A 25,247-nucleotide genomic window follows, 5' to 3' on the forward strand; every position below is an offset into this window, starting at 1 on the left:
ATGTGGGATAACTTGGGTTATGAATGCTGGGTTTGTTGCTGGAGGAAGACAGAATGTCAGAATGAGTAAAGAAATAAAATCAATATCAAGCCAATTGTTTTTCAACTCCAGTTTTTAAGTCGTTAACTTTGCATCTTCCAGCAGGGACTTTCTAAATATCTGGCGGACTTTTGCAAAAAAGCCAGAAAATTTTGGATTCAAATACAGAACCTGCTCCCAAGAATGCTCAAGATTAAGTGTCAACTGAAACCTGAACTTTTCTTGTTAGTATTAATGGAAAGACAACTTGAAACAGTCACGGAAGACTATTTTTACATATGATGGCTGCTGATAAATGAACATGATGAGTTTGTGATTTATGGCCTCGATTATTAGAAAGGAGAGTTTGTGGAAATTGTCATGTAACAGAGAACATAATATGCAAAGCATAAAATGCATTTATAATCAATTTCAAAAAGATTAGAAACTCTTCTTTATATTTTTTCTTTTTTCTCTCTCTCTCTCTCTCTTTCCTCTTTTCTTCCTTCCTTCCTTTTTTTCTTTCTCCCTCTCTCTTTCTGTCTCTCCTTTGCTCCCTCTCTTTTCTTTCTCACCTCTTTTTCAATTTACCTTCTTATTCATTATTCTTTACTTTGTCCCCCCCCTATTTATAGTGCTCTATCTTGTTAAAAGTATATGTATCTATGCATGTATGTATGTAGCTATGTTTAAGCAAATCATATTATAGCTTTGGTTGAGTTCTTTAGCTTAGCTCCAACATATTTGGAACAGTCTGAGTGTGTATCATTAGGGTTTGTGTGTGTGTGTGTGTGTGTGTGTGTGAGAGAGAGAGAGAGAGAGAGAGAGACAGAGACAGAGACAGAGACAGAGAAACACACACAGAGACACACAGAGAGATAGAGACACACACACAGAGAGACAGACACAGAGTAAGTGACAGAGAGACAGAGAGAGTGAGAGAGACAGAGAGGGAGGGAGGAGGGGAAACTGTGAGTAATTTTATGGAGTGAAGATGTTGGCTGGCGTATCTTGTTAAGTAATTTTGCTCTTTCAGATGGGACAGCTGGACTGCAAAACCTCTGCAGCTGCTTCAGGAGTTTCAGTGGCATTTGGAAACTCCCCGGGAGGTGAAGGAAGGGGTTGGACAATTAGCCTTCTGAGGCTCTGGAGAGAGACAGAGAGAGAGTGAGATGTCCTTCAGGTCAGCGATGGTCTATGGGTGGAATTTCTGGGCAGCTCTGTCTGCCGTCTTCCTTGTAGCCCATACATTCCCGCACACCAATATTAAAATAAGCCAAGGTGAGTGGACATCTTTTTGATTCAACTCATTTGAAGCAAGAAGGCAACCCTAAACCCTTTGAGGGGGGGGGAGGGAGGTTAATGTAAGGTAATTAGTTCAGCATTGGCTGCAAAAGGGATCAAAGCATATTACTCCATTAGTTAGAGGGTGTTTTATCTGCAAAGGGTTTCCAGTTTTTACTTACAGGTTAACACAGTGGCTTTGCTAATAGATTTCCTCTTGGCTTGAGAAATGTCTGTTTTAATAGAAAAGGTGAATATGTTGAACATTTTGAAATATTGCACCTTTTCTTAAGGTTAACAGAGCACGGATTGATCAAATCCATTGTGGTAGCTAATTGTTGAGTTTAACTTGTTGAGTTTAACTTGTTGAGTTTAACTTGTTGAGTGTAACTTGTTGAGTGTAACTTGTTGAGTTAAATTATTAAATTATTGTCTAGGCTTGCAAAGTAAATTGAATCATAAACAGATAGGTATGTACAACAATACATTGTAGAAAAACTTAACCAGTGGGTAAAACCAATCAAGTTGGGGTGATTACAGTGGACCAGCTATTTAACCAACCTGGTTAAATGTATTTTGTAAAAGCTTTCTTTGTGTGATTATTTTTCTTTCTTTTTTTCTTGGCTCATTCCTTGTATTCTCCTTTTGTTTATTAAGCGTTTTGTATATTTTTTTTCATGGCATTGTTTGGGGAAGATTGTTTTGAAGCCTAAATAATAATTCTAGGATGTATTTTGAAGTTTGTGGGTGCGTTTGGAGGCTTGAGGGGATCAATTAACTCAAAGAGTTGATGTATCAAAGGGGGAAAAATGATTCATGGTTCAACGGTAGACAAATTCGACATCCTCCAAATGTCGTCCAGATTTTGTAGGCATGAGAAGAGCTACAAAAAAGGGGTTGTACCTCTTTTTTCATAGCAATATAATCAATTCTGTAATTAGACGGTACATCTAATATTGTTCACTTTAAGACCTGTAGACGTCTACTCCCAGAATTCCCCAGCCAGCATGTAGAAGAATAGAAGTCCACAAGTCTTAAAGTCACCACAGTTGGAACACCCTTGATCGAATCCATAAAATAAAAAATCTTCAAGTGCATTTTCACATAAAATTTTTAAATTGCCTTTCCTAACACTGGGTAGATACAGGAGTTAAATTTGACTCAAAGAGAGTCAATGATCTTTCGATTGCTATGATGTTGTTGCTGTTGTTATTAGTTGCAAAGTCGTGTCCAACCCATCACGACCCCATGGACAACATTCCTCCAGGCCTTCCTGCCCTCTACCATCCTCTGGAGTCCATTGAAGCTCACGCCGACTGCTTTGGTGACTCCATCCAGCCACCTCCTCTGTCGTCCCCCTCTTCTTCTTTTGCCCTTCATTGTTCTCAGCATGAGGCTCTTCTCCAGGGAGTCCTTCTTCCTTCTCATTAGGTGGCCAAAATCTTTGAGTTTCCTCTTCAGGATCTGGCCTTCTAAAGAGCAGCCAGGGTGGATCTCCTCTAGGACTGACCGGTTGGATCGTATGCAGTCCTTCTTCTTTTGCCCTCCATCTTTCCCAGCATGAGGCTCTTCTCCAGGGAGTCCTTCCTTCTCATTAGGTGGCCAAAGTCTTTGAGTTTCCTCTTCAGGATCTGGCCTTCTAAAGAGCAGCCAGGGTGGATCTCCTCTAGGACTGACCGGTTGGATCGTATGCAGTCCTTCTTCTTTTGCCCTCCATCTTCCCCAGCATGAGGCTCTTCTCCTTCTCATTAGGTGGCCAAAATCTTCGAGTTTCCTCTTCAGGATCTGGCTTTCCAAAGAGTAGTCAGGGTGGATCTCCTCTACGATGGAATGGTTGGATCGCCTTGCCGTCCAAGGGAGTCATCGTGAGTCCAAACTTGCTATGATGCAATGGTTGAAAAGTTCTGCATTGGAAGAATACACAAACTGGTTGTTGGAAAACTATTTGTAGACAACTTCTGTTGTCTTGTACTTTTTAACCCAGCTGACATCTCTGGGTGGAATTAAAGGGAGGTTGGGGCGTGGAGTTGAGCACCAGCCAGAGTAGCACCTTAGCTGAACCTGCTCCCGCCCAGCAAGACATAATGGTGCAGCAAATTGTGTGAACTCAGCCAACTGGAGTTGATTTCATGGACAATGAGCCATTGCGATGTGTGCATTCAGCCACTCAAGATGTTGGGCTAAGGATTAGCAAGCAGGCAGAGGGTGAGTTTGGATGCCGAACAGGTGGGCTGAAGCAAGAAGCCATGAAGAAGAGATGAGAGTTTAGGGAAGGCCAGCGAGCGAAGGTCTTAATTAATGTACTTGTTATTGGCAGACAGCAGAATTATATATATTTTTTTGAATTAATTTTTTTTCTAAGGCGGGCTGGAAAAATGCACCCTTTTCCCCAATGCTTAGTATTTTAACTGTGGGCTGTGCATTGACAGGATCTCTGTCTTTTTGCACCTTGGTGGAGAAATTTGTGGGCTTGACTTACGAATAGTGTCTGGAGGTCTGAATAATTTCCCAATGCATCTCTGTGGAAGGTTCCACTGCTGCTGATCTCTTCCATTTTAAGCACACATTCTTTATGGTCTTTTCCTTCCCTCCGTTCCTTCTGCTTCTGCCTGTGCTCTCTTCTTCTTCTTCTTTCTTCTTCTTCTTCTTCTTCTTCTTCTTCTTCTTCTTCTTCTTCTTCTTCTTCTTCTTCTTCTTCTTCTCCTCCTCCTCCTCCTCCTCCTCCTCCTCCTCCTTTCTTCCCTTCCATCATTCTCTTCTTTTCTCTTCTCTTCTCTTCTTCTCTTCCCTTCCCTTCGTCTCTTCCCTTACCTTTTCCCTTCACTCTGCCTCTTCCCTTCACTCTGCCTCTTCTCTTCCTTCCTTTCCCTATCTTCTCTTCTCTTCCCATCCCTTCCCTTCTCTTCCCTTCCCCTCTGCCTCTGCCTCTTTCTCTCCTCTCTCTCTTCTCCTCTCCTCTCCCTTCTTCTCTTCTCCCCTCCCCTCCCCTCTCCTTCCATTCTTCTCTTCCCCCCCTCCTCTCCTTTCCCCTTCTCTCCCCTTCCCTTCTCCCCCCACCAACTTTTTCAGGGTCTACCAGCAAATTGGCCCAAGGGCAGAGATGTCCTTTTTGATTAGCATCCTCTCTTGAGTTCAAAGCTTGATGGTTTCTTTTCTAAAGACCATTGACAATTTAACCGGACAGGTGCTAATTAGAGGCTCGGCTCCCTTGCTTCTTCACTTCTGGCACATCCAGCCCTGAAATTCCTGGGGTTCACCTTTTTGCACACCAGGAGTTAATCGAATTAGCCTTACCTACTGGGGTAACTGGGGCTTGAAAATCAGAAGGCCAACCCATTGAGATGACTCGCCTTTGCATTCCAGCCTGGATCCTGAGGAATGCTTCCTGGAGAGGAATGCTGAGAGGTGGATGAGATAGGACAGCTTAGAAACCCCTGATTAGGATTTGAACTCAGTGCCAAGCTGCTTGAGATTTTATTTTTTTTAAAAATGGAAGCTATCGTAGCCTGACCGAATCCTCTCAGCCCATTGAGGATTCTTAGCGCTGCTCCACACCAGGTGGCATCCCCAGCCTTGGAAGAGGCTGGAGAACTTGGAAGTTCTGCTTTTCCAAGTTGGTTTCAACCACTAAATTAAACAATTTTGTTGTATACATGATATACAATGACAATAAAGGCTATACTATACTACAATAGAATAGGAATAGAATAGAATAATGGAATATAGAATAGAATAGAATAATGGAATATAGAATAGAATAATGGAATATAGAATAGAATAGAAATAGAATAGAATAATGGAATATAGAATAGAATAATGGAATGAAGAATAGAAATAGAATAGAATAGAAAAGAATAATGGAATATAGAATAGAATAATGGAATATAGAATAGAATAGAAATAGAATAGAATAATGGAATATAGAATAGAATAGAATAATGGAATATAGAATAGAATAATGGAATATAGAATAGAAATAGAATAGAATAATGGAATATAGAATAGAATAGAATAATGGAATGAAGAATAGAAATAGAATAGAATAGAATAGAAATAGAATAGAATACAATAATGGAATATAGAATAGAATAGAATAATGGAATATAGAAAAGAATAGAATAATGGAATGAAGAAGAAATAGAATAGAATAGAAATAGAATAGAATAGAATAATGGAATATAGAATAGAATTATGGAATATAGAATAGAATAATGGAATGAAGAATAGAAATAGAATAGAATAGAATAGAAATAGAATAGAATAGAATAGAATAGAATAATGGAATATAGAATAGAATAGAATAATGGAATATAGAAAAGAATAGAATAATGGAATGAAGAATAGAATAGAAATAGAATAGAATAGAATAGAATAGAAATAGAAGAGAATAATGGAATATAGAATAGAATAATGGAATGAAGAATAGAAATAGAATAGAATAGAAAAGAATAATGGAATATAGAATAGAATAATGGAATATAGAATAGAATAGAATAATGGAATATAGAATAGAATAATGGAATATAGAATAGAAATAGAATAGAATAATGGAATATAGAATAGAATAGAATAATGGAATGAAGAATAGAAATAGAATAGAATAGAATAGAAATAGAATAGAATAGAATAATGGAATATAGAAAAGAATAGAATAATGGAATGAAGAATAGAATAGAAATAGAATAGAATAGAATAGAAATAGAAGAGAATAATGGAATATAGAATAGAATAGAATAATGGAATGAAGAATAGAAATAGAATAGAATAGCAATAGAATAGCAATAGAATAGCAATAGAATAGAATTCTTTATTGGCCAAGTGTGATTGGACACACAAGGAATTTGTCTTTGGTGCATATGCTCTCAGTGTACATAAAAGAAAAGATACATTCGTCACAAATCATAAGATACAGCACTTAAAGATAGCCCTAGGGTACAAATAAGCATATAATCATACTAGGAAACAATCCATTTAAATTGTAAAGATACAAGCAACAAAGTTACAGTCCCACAATCATAAGTGGGAGGAGATGGGTGATAAGAACGATGAGAAGACTAATAGTAATGCAGATTTAGTATACAGATTGACAGTGTTGAGAGAATTATTTTTTAGCAGAGTGATGGCATTTGCGGGGAAAAAAACTGTCCTTGTGTCTGGTTGTTCTGGTGTGCAGTGCCCTATAGCCTTGTTTTGAGGGCAGAAGATGAAACAATTTATGTCCAGGATGTGAAGGGTTTTTAGATATTTTCACAGTCCTCTTTTTGACTCCTGCAGTGTGCAGGTCCTCAACGGAAGGCAGGTTGGTAGTAATTGTTTTTCTGCGGTTCTGATTATCCTCCGAAGTCTGTCTCTGTCTTGTTGGGTTGCAGAACCAAACCAGACAGTTATGGAGGTGCAGATACTATACTCAACTATGGCTCTCATGGAACACGTGAGCTGGGCTAGAAAAATGTGTGTTTTTCTTGCAAGGGACAGCTTTATCTAATCTGTGGAGTGGGGAATTTTTAACTTCGGTATCCTCCTGCATTTCCTTCAAGCATCCTCTCTGTATTTGCTCCGTCTTAGGATGTGTAGACTCAACGGCTGGCCCTTGTCCTATCTGACAACATGGGCTTAGGGTTTGAGAGAGGGGATGCCTTCTTGACCCTTGTAATCTCCATGCTGATAGCAAACGTATTTAGCACTTGCAACTACCTATACGTACATAACAACAGCACTCAGACATATATGCCACTTCACGGTGCTTTACAGCACTCTCAGAGCCGTTTACAGAGTCAACCTATTACCCCCCCCCCCAAAAAAAATCCGGGTCCTCCATTTTATCGACCTCAGAAGGCCTGAGTCAACCATGAGCCGGTCAGGATCGAACTCTTGGCAGTGGGCAGAGTTAGCCTGCAATGCTGCACTTTAACCACAGCTTCCCTCGGGCTCCAGTAGAGGCCCTCTGGAAGCCAGAAACAGGCCCGTTTGCGGACTTCCAGAACTTCGGGGAGATACATTTTTCACCCTCCCGGAGCCTCCGTGTGGGCCCTGCACTTCCCTGATATCCAAAATGGGCCATGTGGTGACTCCTGGGAAGGGAGGGGAGGGGTGGGCGAGGCCCACCACTCTTTGCAACTAACGATTCGGTGAACCAGATGTAAAATTAGCATCCAGGGGGCCTGAAAAGGTCCGAACTTGCTGAATCCCACCCTTGAAATTTGGTACCTTCCAATATTGATAGGTTTGGTTGCTCAAAGAAATCTAAAAAGGTTCCACCACAAATGCGCGTACGAGAAAAGCGCGGGTGACCAAAGCGCGGTGACAAAACCGCGCTGTCAAAACCGTGGAGACGAATGAGCGCTGAAGCGTGCAGACAATAGCGCGCCGACAGAAGCGCGCTGTAACATAACCCTAAAAATAACCCTAAACCTAACCCTAACCCTAACCCTAACCCTTACCTTAACTTAAATCGCGCTTCTGTCGGCGTGCTGTTGTCGGCGCGCTGTTGTCGGCACGCTTTTGACATCGCGGTTTTAGCGCCGCGGTTTTGTCGGCGAGCTTTTGACGTTCGCGGTTATGTCGTGCCACGATCTAAAAAATCTCAGGCAGGAGAAAGAACTGTACGAAGGTGTGCCTTGAAAAACCTCTTCCGGATTTTATAAATAAGTAAATGAAACGCCAGCATGTGGTTATGCATTAAATCTTGGTATATTTTAGGATGAAGGACGTTCAAACAACTATAGTCAAATAAAAGTGGAGGCATGATGATGGTAATATCATAAATATCCGAGTTAAGATATTTGAGTTAATATGAATTATATTTGATGACGGTGGAAGAGATGCACAAAAGCCTTTTGTAACCAGCTGATACACTTTCTACAGTGTGTAAAGAAGGAAGATTTGTATGTTTGTTTTGAAAATAAAATAAAAAATTACAAAAAAAGAAAAACCTCTTCCATTTTTTCTCCCAAGCGTTGCCAGAGTCCATCCTGTCTTATTCCTGCCCCCTCTTCTGGACCGAATATGAAGGCTACTGTTACCGATATTTTCCCGTTAATAAAACCTGGGCGGAGGCTGACTTGTACTGCGCGGAGTTCTCTATCGGAATAAAATCGGCCAAATTAGCATCTATCCACAGGTAAGAACCATCGACTGGGCTGCTGTCTGTGCACTTCCTGTTCTCCTTTTGTATGGCTGATGGCAGGTAGTCCTCAACTTACAACATTTCTTTTAGTGACCGCTTGAAATTACAATGGTACTGGGGGGAAAAGTGACTTTGGACCATGTTTCACACTTATGACCAGTGGTGGGATTCAACTAATTTGGCAACTGGTTCTCTGCCTAATGACTGGCTGTGTGGGTGTGGCAATTGTGGGCGTGGCCAGGGGGGTGTGACAGGCAGCACTCGGCCTTCTGCGCTCCCTTGGGAGCAAAAATGGCCCCATGCCTCTTTTTGGGCCAAGTAGGCCTCCCTTCAGTTACCTGAGAGCCAGAATGGGGTACATGGGGACTACTGGGAGAGGTGGGATGGGGTGGGGCCCACCGGTCATCGGAACTACCGGTTCACCGAACTGGACATAAAATTAACATCCGGTTCCTCAAACCGGCTGAATCCTACTCCTGCTTATGACTGTTTGCAGCATCCCCATGGTCACGTGATCACAATTCAGAGCCTTGGCAACTGATTAATATTTACGACAGTTGCAGGGTCCCCATTTGTGAACCAGTAGTGAAGGCAAGTTGATTTTACCCCTGCTGTGCTTCGCTACAAAACCATGTGATTGGGCCAGCCCACAGGCTGGATGAGTGACAGGCTGGCCACGCCCATATGAGGCAACTGGCAGTTGGAAGAGAGTTCTTTTCAGGTTGGGAGGGGGAGTAGAACGTCTTAACTCCTGAGCATCGACACGTGTTCATATAATAGTACATAAGAAATACTGATATACTGATGGTCATATAGAGATAGAGAGATATGGAAATGGAGATAGATATAGATGATACGGAGATGGAGGTGGAGGTGGAGGTGGAGGTGGAGGTGGAGATGGAGGTGGAGGTGGAGGTGGAGGAGGAGATGGAGGTGGAGATGATGGAGATGATGGAGATAGATAATACACTTTCATGTAACCTGTCTATCTGGCAGCTGGAAAGAGAATGTGTTTGTCTATGACCTGGTAAACAGCAGGGTGCCTGGGATACCCACGGACATCTGGATGGGACTGAATGATCTCAGGCAGGTAAGAAATCTCCATTTTTGTGGGGTCTTTGGTGCTCTCTGAGCTTGGTGGTTTTCTTGCAGACGTTTCATGACCAAACTAGATGATGTCATCAGTGCTAGAAGGGAGTGGGGTTTGCTCTCTGTTTATATACTCTGTGTATAGAACAGCCCATTATATACTACTCTTGTTTCCCTGAAAATAAGACCACCCAATGGGGCTTTTGAACGCATGCGCTAAAATAAGATCTCCCCTGAAAATAAGCCCTCCCTGAAAATATTGTAACACAGCAGCAGCCATGAGGTGAGCACGCTCGCCACCTCCTGCACCTGAAAAATAAGAAGACCTTCCCGAAAATAAAGCCAAGCGCTTATTTTGGGGATCAAAAGAAAATAAGACCCCGTCTTGTTTTCGGGAAAACACAGTAGTGGCTTTCCCTGCCAATGTTAGTGCAGTATTTTTCAATTTTGGAAACTTTAAAATGTACGGACTTCAACTCCCAGAATTCCCCAGCCAGCATGGGGAATTCTGGGAGTTGAAGTCCACACATCTTCTAGCTGTCAAAGTTGAGGAAGAATTTTTTTTTTTCTGGCGAGTAAAATAGTAGCTCGAGGGTTTGCAACCTCCTCTTGCATTAATGTCTGCAGACTGTGATTAAATACAGAGTCCAGACATATCGCAGCAGGGACCGGAATCTAATTTGTATGTCTGTAATTTCCTCCTACGCTGAATCTTGAAACAATGGTTCAGTCGCAAGCTGGATATTACCACAAACAAAACAGACCTTCCTCTGTCTGTCTGAGGTGTTATCAGTGGCTGTTTTCAGAGGAGCCACCATTTTGGATACTGGGCATCAAAATACTATCTCCCATCATAGATTGGGACCTCATCCCAGGGCCGAAATGCTACCAGTTTGCCCAAACCTGTAGTAAACAAGTGCTTTAAAAAGGTTTTTAAAAAAAGGTTCTACTGTACTGACGTAAAATGGCTTCTACTGTACAGCGCAGTGGTAACGGCTTCACAGTCCTCCACAAGGGGGCTCCCTCTGGTAAGGGGGAAAATCCAACATTAGAAATTATATTTGGTCTGGACATTTCCACCCCCTATAAATAAATACCCGGGCAATGCCGGGTTCTCAACTAGTTATACATAAAAGCTATATGTGATAGATCCTCATCATAGTCATCATAAAAATCCATTCATCATAAATCATAAGATACAAGCCTTAGTGATGGTCATGGGATACTACTAAATAAGGTGATACTAGGAAACAAAACAAAACAATATCAATTGTAAAGATACAGGTTATAGTCATAAGTAGAAAAGGAGATAAGTAATAGGAAGGATGAGAAGAAGAATAGTAATACAGCCTTAGTAAATAGTTTGACAGTGTTGTGGGAATTAGTTGTTTAGCAGAGGGATGGCATGCGGGCAGTGGTGGGTTTCAATTTTTTTTAGAACCTCTTCTGTAGGTGTGGCCTGCTTTGTGGGAGTGGCTTGCCAGCCATGTGACTGGGTGGGAGTGGCTTGCCGGCCACGTGAACGAATGGGAGTCGCTTGCCAGCCATGTGACTGGGTGGGTGTGGCCAACTTGTAAAATGTGGTGAAACTCACTTAACAACGCTCTTGCTTAGCAACCAAAATGTTGGCTCAGGAACTCTGGCATTTGAAGCACGCAAGTCTTAAAGCTGTCAAGTTTCATTTTTTTTCATTTTATTGACATTTATAGGCCGCCCTTTTCCCTAAGGGGACTCAGGGCGGCTTACATTTCATAGGAGGGGGTGTGTGAGACAAGGACACAAAAAAGAAAAAAATGTGAATAAAAGAAAATAACCAATAAACACAACATTCATTCGACATTCGGGCGGGGCAAAATTAGGGACTTATCCCCAGGCCTGACGGGATAGCCAGATCTTGAGGGCTGTGCGGAAGGTCTGGACGGTGGTGAGGGTGCGAATCTCCACGGGGAGATCGTTCCAAAGCGTCGGAGCTGCAACCGAGAAGGCTCTCCTCCGCGTAGTCACCAGTCGGCACTGACTGGCGGAAGTTACAAGACCCTTGCACCCCTAACACTTCAGAAAAAAAAAACCAGGGGTGTTCAAACTTGACAGCTTTAAGACTTGTAGACTTCAACCCCCAGAATTCCTCTTCCAGTCGTGTTGGCTCAGGAACTCTGACATTTGAAGCAGGCAAGTCTTAAAGCTGTCAAGTTACAAGACCCTTGCACCCCTAACCCTTTAGAAAAAAAAAATCAGGGGTGTTCAAACTTGACAGCTTTAAGACTTGTGGACTTCAACTCCCAGAATTCCTCTTCCAGTCATGTTGGCTCAGGAACTCTGGCATTTGAAGCAGGCAAGTCTTAAAGCTGTCAAGTTACAAGACCCTTGCACCCCTAACCCTTTAGAAAAAGAAAAACCTCAGGGGTGTTCAAACTTGACAGCTTTAAGACTTGTGGACTTCAACTCCCAGAATTCCTCTTCCAGTCATGTTGGCTCAGGAACTCTGGCATTTGAAGCAGGCAAGTCTTAAAGCTATCAGGTAACAAGACCCTTGCACCCCTAACCTGTAAAAAAAAAAACCAGGGGTGTTCAAACTTGACAGCTTTAAGACTTGTGGACTTCAACTCCCAGAATTCCTCCTCTCGCTCTTCATCTTGATGATGTGCAGACAGGCGGGGGGGAGGGAGGGAGCTGGAACTGGTTCTAAACGGCACTGTAGATTTGTGGAACCTCTTCTATAGAAGAGGGTAGAACTGGCAGGAACCCACTCTTGCATGCGGGCGAAAAAAAACTGTCCTCGGGTCTTAAAGATGAAAGATCTCATGGTTTCTTTGGCAGGAGAGCAACTTTGAATGGACAGATGGCTCTCCCTATGACTACAACTACTGGGATGGGAATCAACCAGATGACGGGATCCACACTATACCCGAGGAGGAAGACTGTGTCCAGATCTGGTACAGATACAGCAGTGGTAGGTGGCCTCCGACTCTCCAAGATGCCCTCTTCCCCAGTCCAAACCCTTCTGCCATCAGCAAGATCTGGGCAGAAAGAAGCTAGGAGTCCTCTTGTGTGTGGGAACAGGGACAATGTCAGAATTCCAAGAGACACCCGCAACAAAAGAAGACTCCTTGAGGCTTGCGTTTCCTCAAAGTCCCATTTTATTAGAGATGTCATATTGGCACGACTGGGAAATCCCGAATCTTGAAAGGCTCCAGGTTTTTCCCACCCAAAAGAAAGTTCAAGTCCCTTCCCCTGCACCCACATGTCCATGACATGGCCTAATCAGCCCCCCTTCAAACTGGAGATGTCTCCCAGTCACACCATTCCAGGTCAGGGGTGGGTTCCTGCCGCCATTACTACCGGTTCGGCGCCCAAATATTTTTATTAATTGACTGTGAATTCTTCTCATTCACATCCAGCAAAGTCTTTCATGGGAGGATTTACAGTCACAGACCTTATCTGGCTTGGAGAGCTGCCAGGCTGATATATCTGCAAAACTTGGCAAGGAGTCTCAGAAAGTCACGAGCCAATTAAGGGAATGAATAGTCTTGCAAACTCCCCTCCCCTTTCGCTCCTCTTTTATTTCCTCTGGGAGGGGCCATTCATCGTCCACCTGTGGCCTTATTCCCAAGTTGACCCCTGTTCTTTAGCTGTCCGCTTCGTCTGGCAACTCTGCGCATGCACACATCGGGAACAGGCTCCAGCTGTTCTTCTGCTCCACTAATATCCGACTCCGAAGGCAGCTGATAACTGACATATGGCCCTGGCCCCCTCTCTGCTTCCGACGCAGAGCCCTCATCAGAGCCTTCCCCAGACTCCAGGACTGGCCCGTGTTCCTCCCCAACCTCCTCACTGTCTGAACCTGCTGACAGCTCTGCCAGCAAGCCACAACATCATTTCAGTGGGAAGGTGGAGGTGCTCTGTGATGTCACGCTGGCCACATGACCACAGAAATGGCTTTGGACACTGGTGGCTCAAGGGCCTTGAAACAGAGATAAGTGTTGAAGCATAATCAGCAACGACTCTCGATTCTCACAGTCTCAAATCCGCAGGAACTACTTTACCCTTAGTTATGTTAATCTCCAAACCTGGACTTTGAATCCTGGGTTGTATGCATTCCCCACCTCCCACCTGCCTGAGTCAACAGACACATGATTCTTTTTCTCCTGGCCTTGAAAAGGTCCACCATCTGTCCCTTGTTTACAAAACAGCTTTCCCTGGCACGAGAACTAGAGATTTCTGCCTTGACACAACTACAGGGCGTAAGTAGGCTGCTCTGGGCTCCTGGAGGTTTAAGTTAAGCTTTTTTTTTTTTACCTTTTTACTTCAAGTTTGTTCATTCTTCTTTAAAAAATATAAGAGGTTAACTCAATACAAAAAAAAATCATGCAGTAGAAAAAGAAAACACCTGATCACCAGGGGTGGGTTTCAGGCGATTCGCGGCGTTCCCCGCGAACTGGTTGGTCGGCGAATCCGGAAGTAAGTAACTTCCAGGAACGCCGAAGGATCCACCCACCCGCCCGCATTTCTTACCCGGTTTCGACGAGTTCTGCGCTTCCACGCATGCGCAGAACGCATACAGCGCCTGCGCGACCCTCCAGGAGCAGCTGGAGCATCACACAGGCGCTAGTACGCATGCGTGCACTGCGCGCGTGCACAAGGATGCCGCCGTTGGAACGGGGCGAGAAACCCACCCCTGCTGATCACCCTTAAAACAAAAATAGAAACCAAAATGTATTTTTGTAGACCTGCAGAGATGCCCCGGTGGCTTAGTAGCTAAGATACTGAGTTTGTCAGTCAGAAAGGTCGGCAGTTCGGCGGTTCGAATCCCTAGCGCCACATAACGGAGTGAGCTCCCATGACTTGCAGGGGTGGGTTTCTCGCCCCGTTCCAACCGGATCGGTTGGAACGAGGCCGGCGGCGTCCTCGCGCATGCACGCGGTGCGCGCATGCGTACTAGCGTCTGCGCGATGCTCCAGCTGCTCCTGGAGGATCGCGCAGGCGCTGTATGCGTTCTGCGCATGCGTGGAAAGCGCAGAATTCGTAAAAACCGGGTAAGGAGCGGGCGCGGGTGTGTGGACGCGCGCGGGCGCGGGGGGGGGGCTTCGCCGTTCCCAAAAGTTACTTACTTCCGGGTTCGGCGACCAACCGGATCGCAGGGACCGGTGCGAACCGGTCGAAACCCACCCCTGATGACTTGTCTCAGCTTCTGCCAACCTCGCAGTAAGAAATGCAAGTAGAAAAATAGGGACCACCTTTGGTGGGAAAGTAACAGCGTTCCGTGCACCTTCGGCATTGAGTTATGACCACGGAGACGTCTTCGGACAGCGCTGGCTCTTTGGCTTTGAAACGGAGATGAGCAGCGCCCCCTAGAGTCGGGAATGGCTAGCACGTATGTGCGAGGGGAACCTTTACCTTTAGAGATCAATAAACGGAACCCATCCTTCACGGTGGTCAGCCATGATTGATGAATGATCCATTAGTGGACGATCTATTCAATACCGCAAAGCACTACATTGGGGGAGCCTTGTGTTCGTGGAAGCCTGTCTGATTCTCTTCTCTTCTCCTCTCCTCCTTTTTCTTTTTTGTGTTCTTTTACAGCTTTAAGATCTTGGAATGACAACAGCTGCAACCGAGAATTTCCATTTGTGTGTAAGATCCCCTCTTTGGCAGCTGACTAACCAGCAGTTCCTGCCCTGGAGAAATGAAACATCTGAGCTCAGAACGATCAGCTGGAGCGAAACGAGTGTTTGTTTGTATGTTGTGTTGTATTGTTTGATCCTTCTCCTAGGCATCCTTTACCAAACGCTGCACTGACTCATGTCTTCCCAACCGAGAAATCTTTCTTGGATCGGTGCTCAAAATATATCAGAGCAGGAAAGGCTGACGTGTTAGACCACGGTAGCCCCGAATCAGGAAGAATCTGAGAGCACCTTTTCCGACTTAACCCTAGTTTATTAAAATGCACCAGCTTTTGTGAGTTTATGTCTTTGGTGAGCTTAGAGTCTTATTAAAAAAGCTTTTGTGAGCTCATGCCTTTTCATAAAGAGGGTTAAGAGGCAGAGATGCGACTAGATTACGGGTGAAAGATAGCAGGAGCCAAAATATTTTTTTGCCTTCTGGGTCAAAATGGGGATGGGTGGAAGGAAACTGTAACTCCTCTGATTGGAAAAATAATGTCCCTTTCCTTTTTTTTTTGTTTATGTTCACAAGCTCAGCTTTAGACTGACACAAGAATTACATTAAAAGTTTGCCTTTCAAAAATACCCTTCCAAAGTTGGCATTGGCCAATTTAGACTAGGCTAGACTAGAATAGAATAACAGAGTTGGAAGGGACCTTGGAGGCCTTCTAGTCCAACCCCCTGCTTAGGCAGGAAACTCTACACCACTTCAGACAAAAGCTTATCCAACATCTTCTTAAAAAACTTCCAGTGTTGGAGCATTTACAACTTCTGGAGGCAAGTTGCTTCACAGATTAATTGTTCTAACTGTCAGGAACTTCCTCCTTAGTTCTAAGTTGCTTCTCTCCTTGATTAGTTTCCACCCATTGCTTCTTGTCCTGCCCTCAGGTGCTTTGGAGAATAGCTTAACTCCCTCCTCTTTGGGGCAGCCCCTGAAATATTGGTAGACTGCTATATTAGCAATAGCAATAGCAATAGCAGTTAGATTTATATACCGCTTCATAGGGCTTTCAGCCCTCTCTAAGCGGTTTACAGAGTCAGCATATCACCCCCACAGTCTGGGTCCTCATTTCACCCACCTCGGAAAGATGGAAGGCTGAGTCAACCTTGAGCCAGTGAGATTAGAACCGCTGAACTGCAGATAAGTCAGCTGAAGTAGCCTGCAGTACTGCACCCTAACCACTGCGCCACCTCGGCTCTGCTATATTGTCTCCCCTAGTCCTTTGTTTCATTAAACTAGACATTCCCAGTTCTAGCAACCGTTCTTCATATGTTTTAGCCTCCAGTTCCTTAAATGTGAGGGGTGTTGCTGATATTCTCTTGTTCACAAGGAAAATGAATACGTTATAAATGGTTGAAAATATGCATATATATGTATATGTGAAATTTCAATGCAGCTATTTTTATCAAATGACAGGTGGCAAGCCCTGTTTTAAGAGCCACATTTTGTGTCTTTCGGAAGGGACATCTGTGCGTTGTCAGCAAGCAAAAGAAATATGTCCTTCTAGAATTCCGGTGGGTTTACCAGATTAGTCGTTCACTTAAAATTCACGTGATTGACTTGAGAGTTTCTCAGTTGGGTAATCATCACCCTGAAATTGGAGTAACATGGGAGGACTGTTCACATCCTTCAAGTCCCGCGGGGCGGCTCACTTTTTCACCAGGGACGTCCAACCATGACAACTTTTAAGACTTGTGGACTTCAGCTCCCAGGATTCCCTAGTCAGTGAGGTTGAAGTCTACAGCTGTTCAAGGGGTGAAGGTTGGACACCCCTGGTTTACACATTCCCTGGCTCAATGTGCCTTATTTTGACTCTGGAGTTTATGCGGTTTCAATAGGGTCTATGACTGTTCAATATGGCCAACTCACCACAGCCAACTCACCACAGGTAACTCACCACAGCCAAGTCACGGTTCCACCACAAAACCGCGCTCGACTAAACCGCGCCCGACTAAACCGCGTCGCTGACGTCATCAACAGGGCGACAACAGCGCGGAGACAGAAGCATGCTATAAACCCTAAGCCTAAAATTAACCCCTAAACCTAAACCTAACCCCCCTAAACCTAATCCTAACCCTAACCCTTAACCGAACCCTAACCCTAACCCTAACCCTTAACCTAACCCTAAACCTAACCCTAACCCTAACTCTTAACCTAACCCTAACCCTAACCCTAACTCTTAACCTAACCCTAACCCTAACCCTAACTCTTAACCTAACCCTAACCCTAACCCTAACTCTTAACCTAACCCTAACCCTAACCCTAACCCTAACCCTAACCCTAACCCTAACCCTAACCCTAACCCTAACCCTAACCCTTAACCTAACCCTAACCCTTAACCTAACCCTAAAGCTAACCCTAACCCTAACCCTAACCCTAACCCTAACCCTAACCCTAACCCTAACCCTAACCCTAACCCTAACCCTAACCCTTACCTTAAGTTGAATCGGATTGCTTTCAAAGCGCTATTTAAAGCACCCTTCTTTCTCCGCGCTGGCTGTTGTCGCCCTGTTGATGACGTCAGCGATGCGGTTTAATCGGGCGCAGTTTAGTCGAACGCGGTTTTGACGGGTCACGACAAGTCACCACGGACAAGTCACCATGACCAACTTACCATGGCCAACTTGCCATAGTCAAGTCACTGCAGGACAAGTCGCTGCAGGACCAAAGAGTTACACCAATATTAAAGAAATAGTGGGATGCAATCTTTAAAGAAAGGATGCAAAAGGAGGGACTGGATGAATGGTGAGTGGCAAAAATTAAAATCATTTATTTTAAATAGTTGAATAGAATTGTTAAATTGCCCCACAGTGAGTTGCATCATGGGGAGTTGGCTGCATTGAGTTGCCTGGGGCAAGCTGCCCCATTCTGACGCCAGCAAGACCTGAATAGGTGAAGGGAGCGGACAGAATATCAGTACCATGGAGAGCTCCTGTTGGAACACTAGAATAGCTGGGTTCCTACTTACAGTACATGAAGACATGTTTTTATTTCTATTTTCCACTTGTTCGGTATGAGGATGCTCACCCTCAACTGTCAGATCAAATAAACCAATCTGTTTTTCTGTAAGAGTTATGCCTGCTGCCATGGTGTTTCTTTGTCTCTCTTCCTTCCTCAAACATTTGAAATTAAAAAAGAAAAACAAAATCAATACACTCTTGAGATTACTTTGCCCGGTATACAAGAATGAAGGAATTAGGTTGGCTTTAGACACTGGCCCACCAGAGGAGGCAGAAGCAGACTTGGATAGTGAGGAGGTTGGGGAGGAACATGGGCCAGTCCTGGAGTCTGGGGAAGGCTCTGATGTGGGCTCTGCGTCAGAGGCAGAGAGGGGGCCAGGGCCGTCTGACAGTTCTCAGCTGCCTTCGGAGTTAGACATCAGTGAGGCAGAGGAACAGCTGGAGCCTGTTCCCAGTGAGCGCATGTGCAGAGTTGCCAGATGAAGGGAACAGCTAAAGAATAGGGGTCGACTTGGAAGTAAGGCCACAGGTGGACAATGAATGGCCCCTCCCAGAGGAAATACAAGAGGAGGGAAAGGGGAGTGGAGTTTGCAGGAGACCATTCATTCATTCATTTCAGGAGTGTGAATATCTGTCCGTGAATCTCAGAGACTCTGTGCCCAGTCTTTCCTTGTACAGCATCTCATTTGGAAAATATTTACATGGCAGCTTTCCAAGCTAGATAAGGTCTGTGGTCATAACTTCACCTTTGAAAGACTGTTTGCCAGGCCTTGGCTGAAATGTGAAGGAGAGGAATTCACATTCATTTAATAAAAGGGGCTTTGCCGGGAATCTCCACGCTTTTTGGAGAAGACTAGATCGGAATAGCAAGCTTATTTTAAAACCGAAGGGGGTCAGTCAGAAGCAATTTGAGAAAAGGGAAAAGATTCCTACGGATGAGAAGATGATTAGGGAAATATTAGAATGTGCAGAAATGAACAGATTACCGCTGGCAATTAAGGAGAAAGAACAAACTGAATACTATATGATATGTGGATTATTTTATCAATTAGAGAATAAAAATGGAAGCTGGAAATAAAAGAAGGCGATTAAAGAAGAGTAGAAAATATGTTAAGATAGAGATGTAAACAATATGATCATTGTTAGTATTACGAGGATTATTATGCTTAATGTTATTATATAGTTATTGGACGATATGTTAAGAGGGGAAAATGAAACGGTTTAATACACCACAATTATAAAATTAGAGAATTAATACCAATGTAGTGAATGATGATGTAAATTCTGATGGTTATTGCACGAAGATGTTTGTACCTAGATGACACACTGTTTAAGAAAAGATGGAATGTTCAGATTTAAAAAATAAATAAAAACTTTTTATTTTTAAAAAAAAAGAAACTTGCAATTTGTTTCCCCCGTAAAAGTGTCAGAACAGATAGTAGAGTCAAAATGGAGTAAGAAGGATGCATTGGTAATGTTGTATGGCTTAATCGAGTGAAGAGAAGGACCAGGGGAGACATGATGGCAGTCTTCCAATATTTGAGGGGCTGCCACAGAGAGGAGGGGGTCAAGCTATCTTCCAAAACACCCGAAGGCCAGACAAGGAATAATGGATGGAAACTGAACAAGGAGAGATTCAGCCTAGAAATAAGGAGGAATTTTCTGACAGTGACACCAATCAACCCATGTAACAACTTGCCTCCAGAAGTTGTGAATGCTCCAACATTGGAAGCTTTCAAGAAGGGACTGGACTGCCATGTGTCAGAAATAGTGTATGGTCTCCTGTTTGGGTGGGGGGTTGGACTAGATGACCTACAAGGTCCCTTCCAACTCCGTTCATCTGTTAAACTTCTGTTAAATGTCTTAATTTTGAAGCCTTGGGTCATGTTTCTTGATCAAAGTTTCTTGAGTTATAATACTGGATTGTGACACCGGCAGTCCTCGATTTATGACCACCATTGAGTCCCAAATTTCTGTCATTAAGTGAATAAATTTGTTCACTGAGTTTGGCCCCATTTTACGACTTTTTCTTGCTGCGGTTGTTAAGCGAATCACCGCGGGTGTTAAAGTTCATCGCGCGGTTGTTAAGGAAATCCGGCTCCCCTGTCGACTTTGCTTGGCAGAAGGTCGCAAAAGCGGATCATGTGACCCTGGGGGGGGGATACTGCAACCATCATAAATATGAGTCAGCTGCTGCGCATCTGGATTTTGATCCTGCAACCGTCGTCATTGTGAAAAACGGTCGTAAGTCCCTTTTGTTGTAAGTTCAAACGGTCACGGAACGAAGTGTTGTATGTCGAGGGCTGCCTATGATTGAGTTACTCATTAGTTACTGAGGATAGTTTATAATTAACTAATGTTGGCGATGAAAGGCAATAAAACAGTCCTTTAGCATTTTAAAGGTGGCTCAATTGCTGAGACGCCGAGCTTGTCGATCAGAAAGGTTGGCAGTTCAGCAGTTCGAATCCCTAGCGCCGCATAACAGAGTGAGCTCCCGTGACTTGTCCCAGCTTCTGCCAACCTAGCAGTTCGAAAGCAAGTAAAAAACCATGCAAGTAGAAAAATAGGGACCACCTTGGGTGGGAAGGTAACAGCGTTCCGTGCACCTTTGGCATTGAGTCATGCCGGCCACATGACCACGGAGACGTCTTCGGACAGCGCTGGCTCTTTGGCTTTGAAACAGAGGTGAGCACCGCCCCCTAGAGTCGGGAACGACTAGTACACATGTGCACGGGGAACCTTTACCTTAGCATTTTAGACTTTTAATTTCATATGCTCGTTGCGGCACGAAAGATCTCACACAAGTGGTTTTATTTTGTATATTATGGAGAAGTAGGCGTGTAAAATGATTCAGATATCCAACAGGATATGGCGCAACATTACTGATCAGGTTAACCTAACCGGATTATTGTTCAGCCTTGACATTTCCTAATGTAAACGGGCAAACAAAGAACAACTCCAGTTAATTTCTCCTTCATTTGTTTCCTTCTAGCTGGTCTTTACTTCTTTGGGTTAAAGCTGCATTTTCAAGGTTTCCAAGATGTAAGGCCAGGCTGCTCTGGAAACGGATATCAAGAAATCTCTAAATATATCTTAGCATGGGTGGTTCCTGTGATTTAAATCTCACCTGAGACCTGGCATACATAAATAACTCCTTCCCTGGATTAGTGGAAGAGAACTCTCCAGATCAGAATTGGTTTTTTTTTCTTCCCTACCGTCATTTTATTTTTACATTAAACTATTCATTGAAATTAAACTGACAACTTTTAGAAATTCTCTTTCCCTCCTCCATTGAATCCTGGCTTTTAATAATAGTTAATTCATCTCTTATTTCTATGACACGTAATTCCATCCGAGTTTCAATATGCCTAAGGGGATTTTTTTAAAAAAAAATAATTTAGCTTTTGAGATACCTGTTCAAACAAGAAAGAGTCATTATTGAGTCTGTCTGTCTGTCCTGTCTGTCTGTCTGTCTGTCTGTCTCTGTCTGTCTGTCTGTCTGTCTGTCTGTCTGTCTATCTATCTATCTATCTATCTATCTATCTATCTATCTATCTATCTATCTATCTATCTATTCTATCTATCAATCACAAAACCTAAAATTTAATTTAGCTTTTGAAATACCTGGTCCTGTTCAAACAAGAAAGAGTCATTATTGAGTGTCTGTCTGTCTATCTATCTATTCTATCTATCTTTATCCATGTATAATCTATTCTATCAATTACATATCCTAAAATTTAATTTATCTTTTGAATGTCTGTCTGTCTGTCTGTCTGTCTGTCTGTCTGTCTGTCTGTCTGTCTGTCTGTCTATCTATCTATCTATCTATCTATCTATCTATCTATCTATCTATCTATCTATCTATCTATCTATCATCTATATCATCTATATCATCTATCTATCTATCTATCTATCTATCTATCTATCTATCTATCTATCTATCTATCTATCATCTATATCATCTATCATCTATCTATCTATCTATCTATCTATCTATCTATCTATCTATCTATCTTTATCTATATATCATCTATTCTATCTATCACATATCCTAAAATTTAATTTAGCTTTTGAATGTCTGTCTGTCTGTGTCTGTCTGTCTGTCTGTCTACCTTCCTACCTTCCTACCTACCTACCTACCTACCTACCTACCTACCTACCTACCTACCTACCTACCTACCATCTCTCTATATATTATCTATCTACATTATATATTTATCTTCATCAACCTCATATCTATCTCTATTATCTATTATCTCTTTCTCCCTCCCTCCCGCCCCCATCTCTGTGGGATTAGAACTCACCATCTCCTGGTAATTGGTTCTAAGTTACCCAGCTGACTTTCACGCCGAAGGTAGGACCTGAACTCAGGGTCTCCCACTTTCTAGCCTGGCGCCTAATGGCTCTATGTTCTATTCTGAGCCATGGTTGCACAGTGATTAGAGTGCAGTACTGCAGGCTGCTTCTGCTGCCTGCCGGCTGCCTGCAATTTGGCAGTTCGAATCCCACCAGGCTCAAGGTTGAACTCATCCTTCCGTCCTTCACAGGTGGGTAAAATGAGGACCCAGATTGTTGGGGGCAATAGGCTGACTCTGTAAACCACTTAGAGAGGGCTGTAAAAGCACTGTAAAGCGGTATATAAATCTAGGTGCTCTTGCTATTCTTGAGCCCATGACTGGGAGCGAAGGACTTGCAAGCAGTTGACAATGTTCTGAGCAGCTGTCCATCTACTCTTCCATAGAGATGAATGGGGATCTGGGGGTGATTTATTTTTATTCCTCTACTGCCCTCCCCATCTTGGTCCAGCCCATGGATGACCTCAGTCTTTCTGCACTTGGCTTCTCCCCGTTGCCAAATCTGGTCCCACAGAGTGGCGTTTTCCGAAAGACTGATGGACCGATGGAGTGACATTTCCCGTTAATCCCTTCCAACCTTCTGTTGGTGGGTTTGGAAATAACACCAAAGGCCGAAGCTTGCCAAACTTTCTGGCAACCTCGGGGAGCGTTTCGAAGCCTTTGTTTCCAAGAGAGCATTAAACAGTTTGCTTCCACTTGACCGGGTTATTCAGGCGGATGTTTCCTAAGGAGACAAAAATGTACATAATTGCCTTTGCTGGCACTTTGCTCTTGGCTAATGTCCCGGAGCCTTTGAAGTCAAGCGATCCAGGGGTTTGGTCCAAGGCAAGCCAGCAATTGAAGTCTGCAAATGAAGGTTGTGAGTTTAGGACTCAGGAGGGAAGTGTTGTGTGCTAAAAAGTCACATCTCAGTAATAAGGCAGGCAGGTGGGCATTGAAAGCTTGGAGCCCCACATTACATGAAGCCATGGGTTTTTGTTTTTTTTTTACAAAAAAAATCCACAACATGCAAAATTGGTAAAGTTTCCCCTCGCACATATGTGCTAGTTGTACTCTAGTGGGCAGTGCTCATCTCCGTTTCAAAGCCGAAGAGCCAGCGCTGCCCGAAGATGTCTCCGTGGTCATGTGGCTGGCATGACTCAATGCCGAAGGCGGACAGAACGCTGTTCCCTTCCCACCAAAGGTGGTTCCTATTTTTCTACTTGCATTTTTTTTTACGTGCTTTCGAATTGAAAGAAGCTGGGACAAGTCACAGGAGCTCATTCTGTTACGCGGTGCTAGGGATTTCAACCGCCGATCTGCCGACCTTTCTGATTGGCAAGCTCAGCGCCTTAGCCCCTGAGCCACCAGGTCCCTACATGTTAAATTACAGATGAAGACAAAAAAAAAATGGTGGATGTGGCAGTACCTGGATTCAGCAGAAGAGAAGTAAAAGAACTGGAGAAGGATCAGTAAATAAAAAGACCTATAAGTAGAAGGAGAACAACTGTGGGAAAACAAAAAAGGGTAGAACCAATAGCAATAGGCGCCTTGGGTGCAATCCCCAAACATCTGGAGCACCACTGGAACATCGTCAGCATTGACAGAGATCCCATCCATCAATTGCGAAAGGCAGCTTTACTCGGAACAGCTTACATCCTGCGATGGGATATTTAGCACCATCAAACAACCCCTCTCTACTCCAGGTCATTGGGAAGGTCTCAATGGGTAGACAAAAAATGCCAAATCCAGTCTGAACATCTGGCTGATTGTTTGACCAAGTAGAACAGCTTATTAAACACAGCTGATTAAAACATTTAGGACAATGAATCAGTGGAACAACTTGCCTCCAGAACCTGTGAATGCTCCAACACTGGATGTTTTTAAGAAGAGATTGGATAACCATTTGTCCGAAGTGGTGTAGGGTTTACTGCCTAGGTAGGAAGTTGGACTAGAAGACCTCAAAGGTCCCTTCCAACTCTATTATTCCATCCCATTCCTATTCCTATTCCTATTCCTATTCTTATTCCTATTCTGATTCCGATTCCTATTCCTATTCCTATTCCTATTCCTATTCTATTCCTATTCCTATTCTATTCTATTCCGATTCTATTCCTATTCCGATTCTATTCCTATTCCTATTCTGTTCTTATTCCGATTCTATTCCTATTCCTATTCCTATTCTATTCCTATTCCTATTCCTATTCTGATTCCGATTCCTATTCCTATTCGATTCTATTCCTATTCTGATTCTATTCCTATTCCTATTCCTATTCTATTCCTATTCCTATTCTATTCTGATTCTATTCCTATTCCGATTCTATTCCTATTCCTATTCTGTTCCTATTCTGATCCTATTCCTATTCCTATTCCGATTCTATTCCTATTCTGATTCTATTCCTATTCCTATTTTATTCCTATCCCGATTCTATTCCTATTCTGATTCTATTCCTATTCCTATTCTATTCCTATTCCGATTCTATTCTGATTCCGATTCTATTCCTATTCCTATTCGTCACCCAACTCTCAACTACTCTGAGCATTAATAAATAAGTAACGGATATTTTATAGATAATAAGGAATAAAAGATGGTTCAGCAGTTTGTAGAAACTCTACAGTAGGTGAGACTCAATCATGCAAAGACAATCATGAGCAAACCAGTGGTTTTATTTTGTTGAGCCTGTTATGGAAGTCCTGCCACAGTGGCTTAGAAACCATGGTTTTACAGCTTACTAGGTTGGAAGACGCAATGGCTCAGTGGCTAAGATGCTGAGT

General features: G+C 43.3%; 1 protein-coding gene across 1 annotated transcript; it reads left to right on the forward strand.

Moving 5' to 3' along the window:
* Positions 1-1,208: 1,208 nt before the first annotated feature.
* Positions 1,209-15,826, forward strand: CLEC19A (C-type lectin domain containing 19A). The gene is made up of 5 exons (XM_032231412.1): positions 1,209-1,299; positions 8,257-8,422; positions 9,425-9,518; positions 12,335-12,467; positions 15,098-15,826. The coding sequence occupies exons 1-5, from the start codon at positions 1,209-1,211 to the stop codon at positions 15,175-15,177; spliced, it is 564 nt and encodes a 187-aa protein (XP_032087303.1). The 3' UTR covers positions 15,178-15,826.
* The last annotated feature ends 9,421 nt before the right edge of the window (positions 15,827-25,247 follow it).

Source organism: Thamnophis elegans, chromosome 14 (genome assembly GCF_009769535.1).
Source record: "Thamnophis elegans isolate rThaEle1 chromosome 14, rThaEle1.pri, whole genome shotgun sequence".
Taxonomy (NCBI): Eukaryota; Metazoa; Chordata; class Lepidosauria; order Squamata; family Colubridae; genus Thamnophis; species Thamnophis elegans.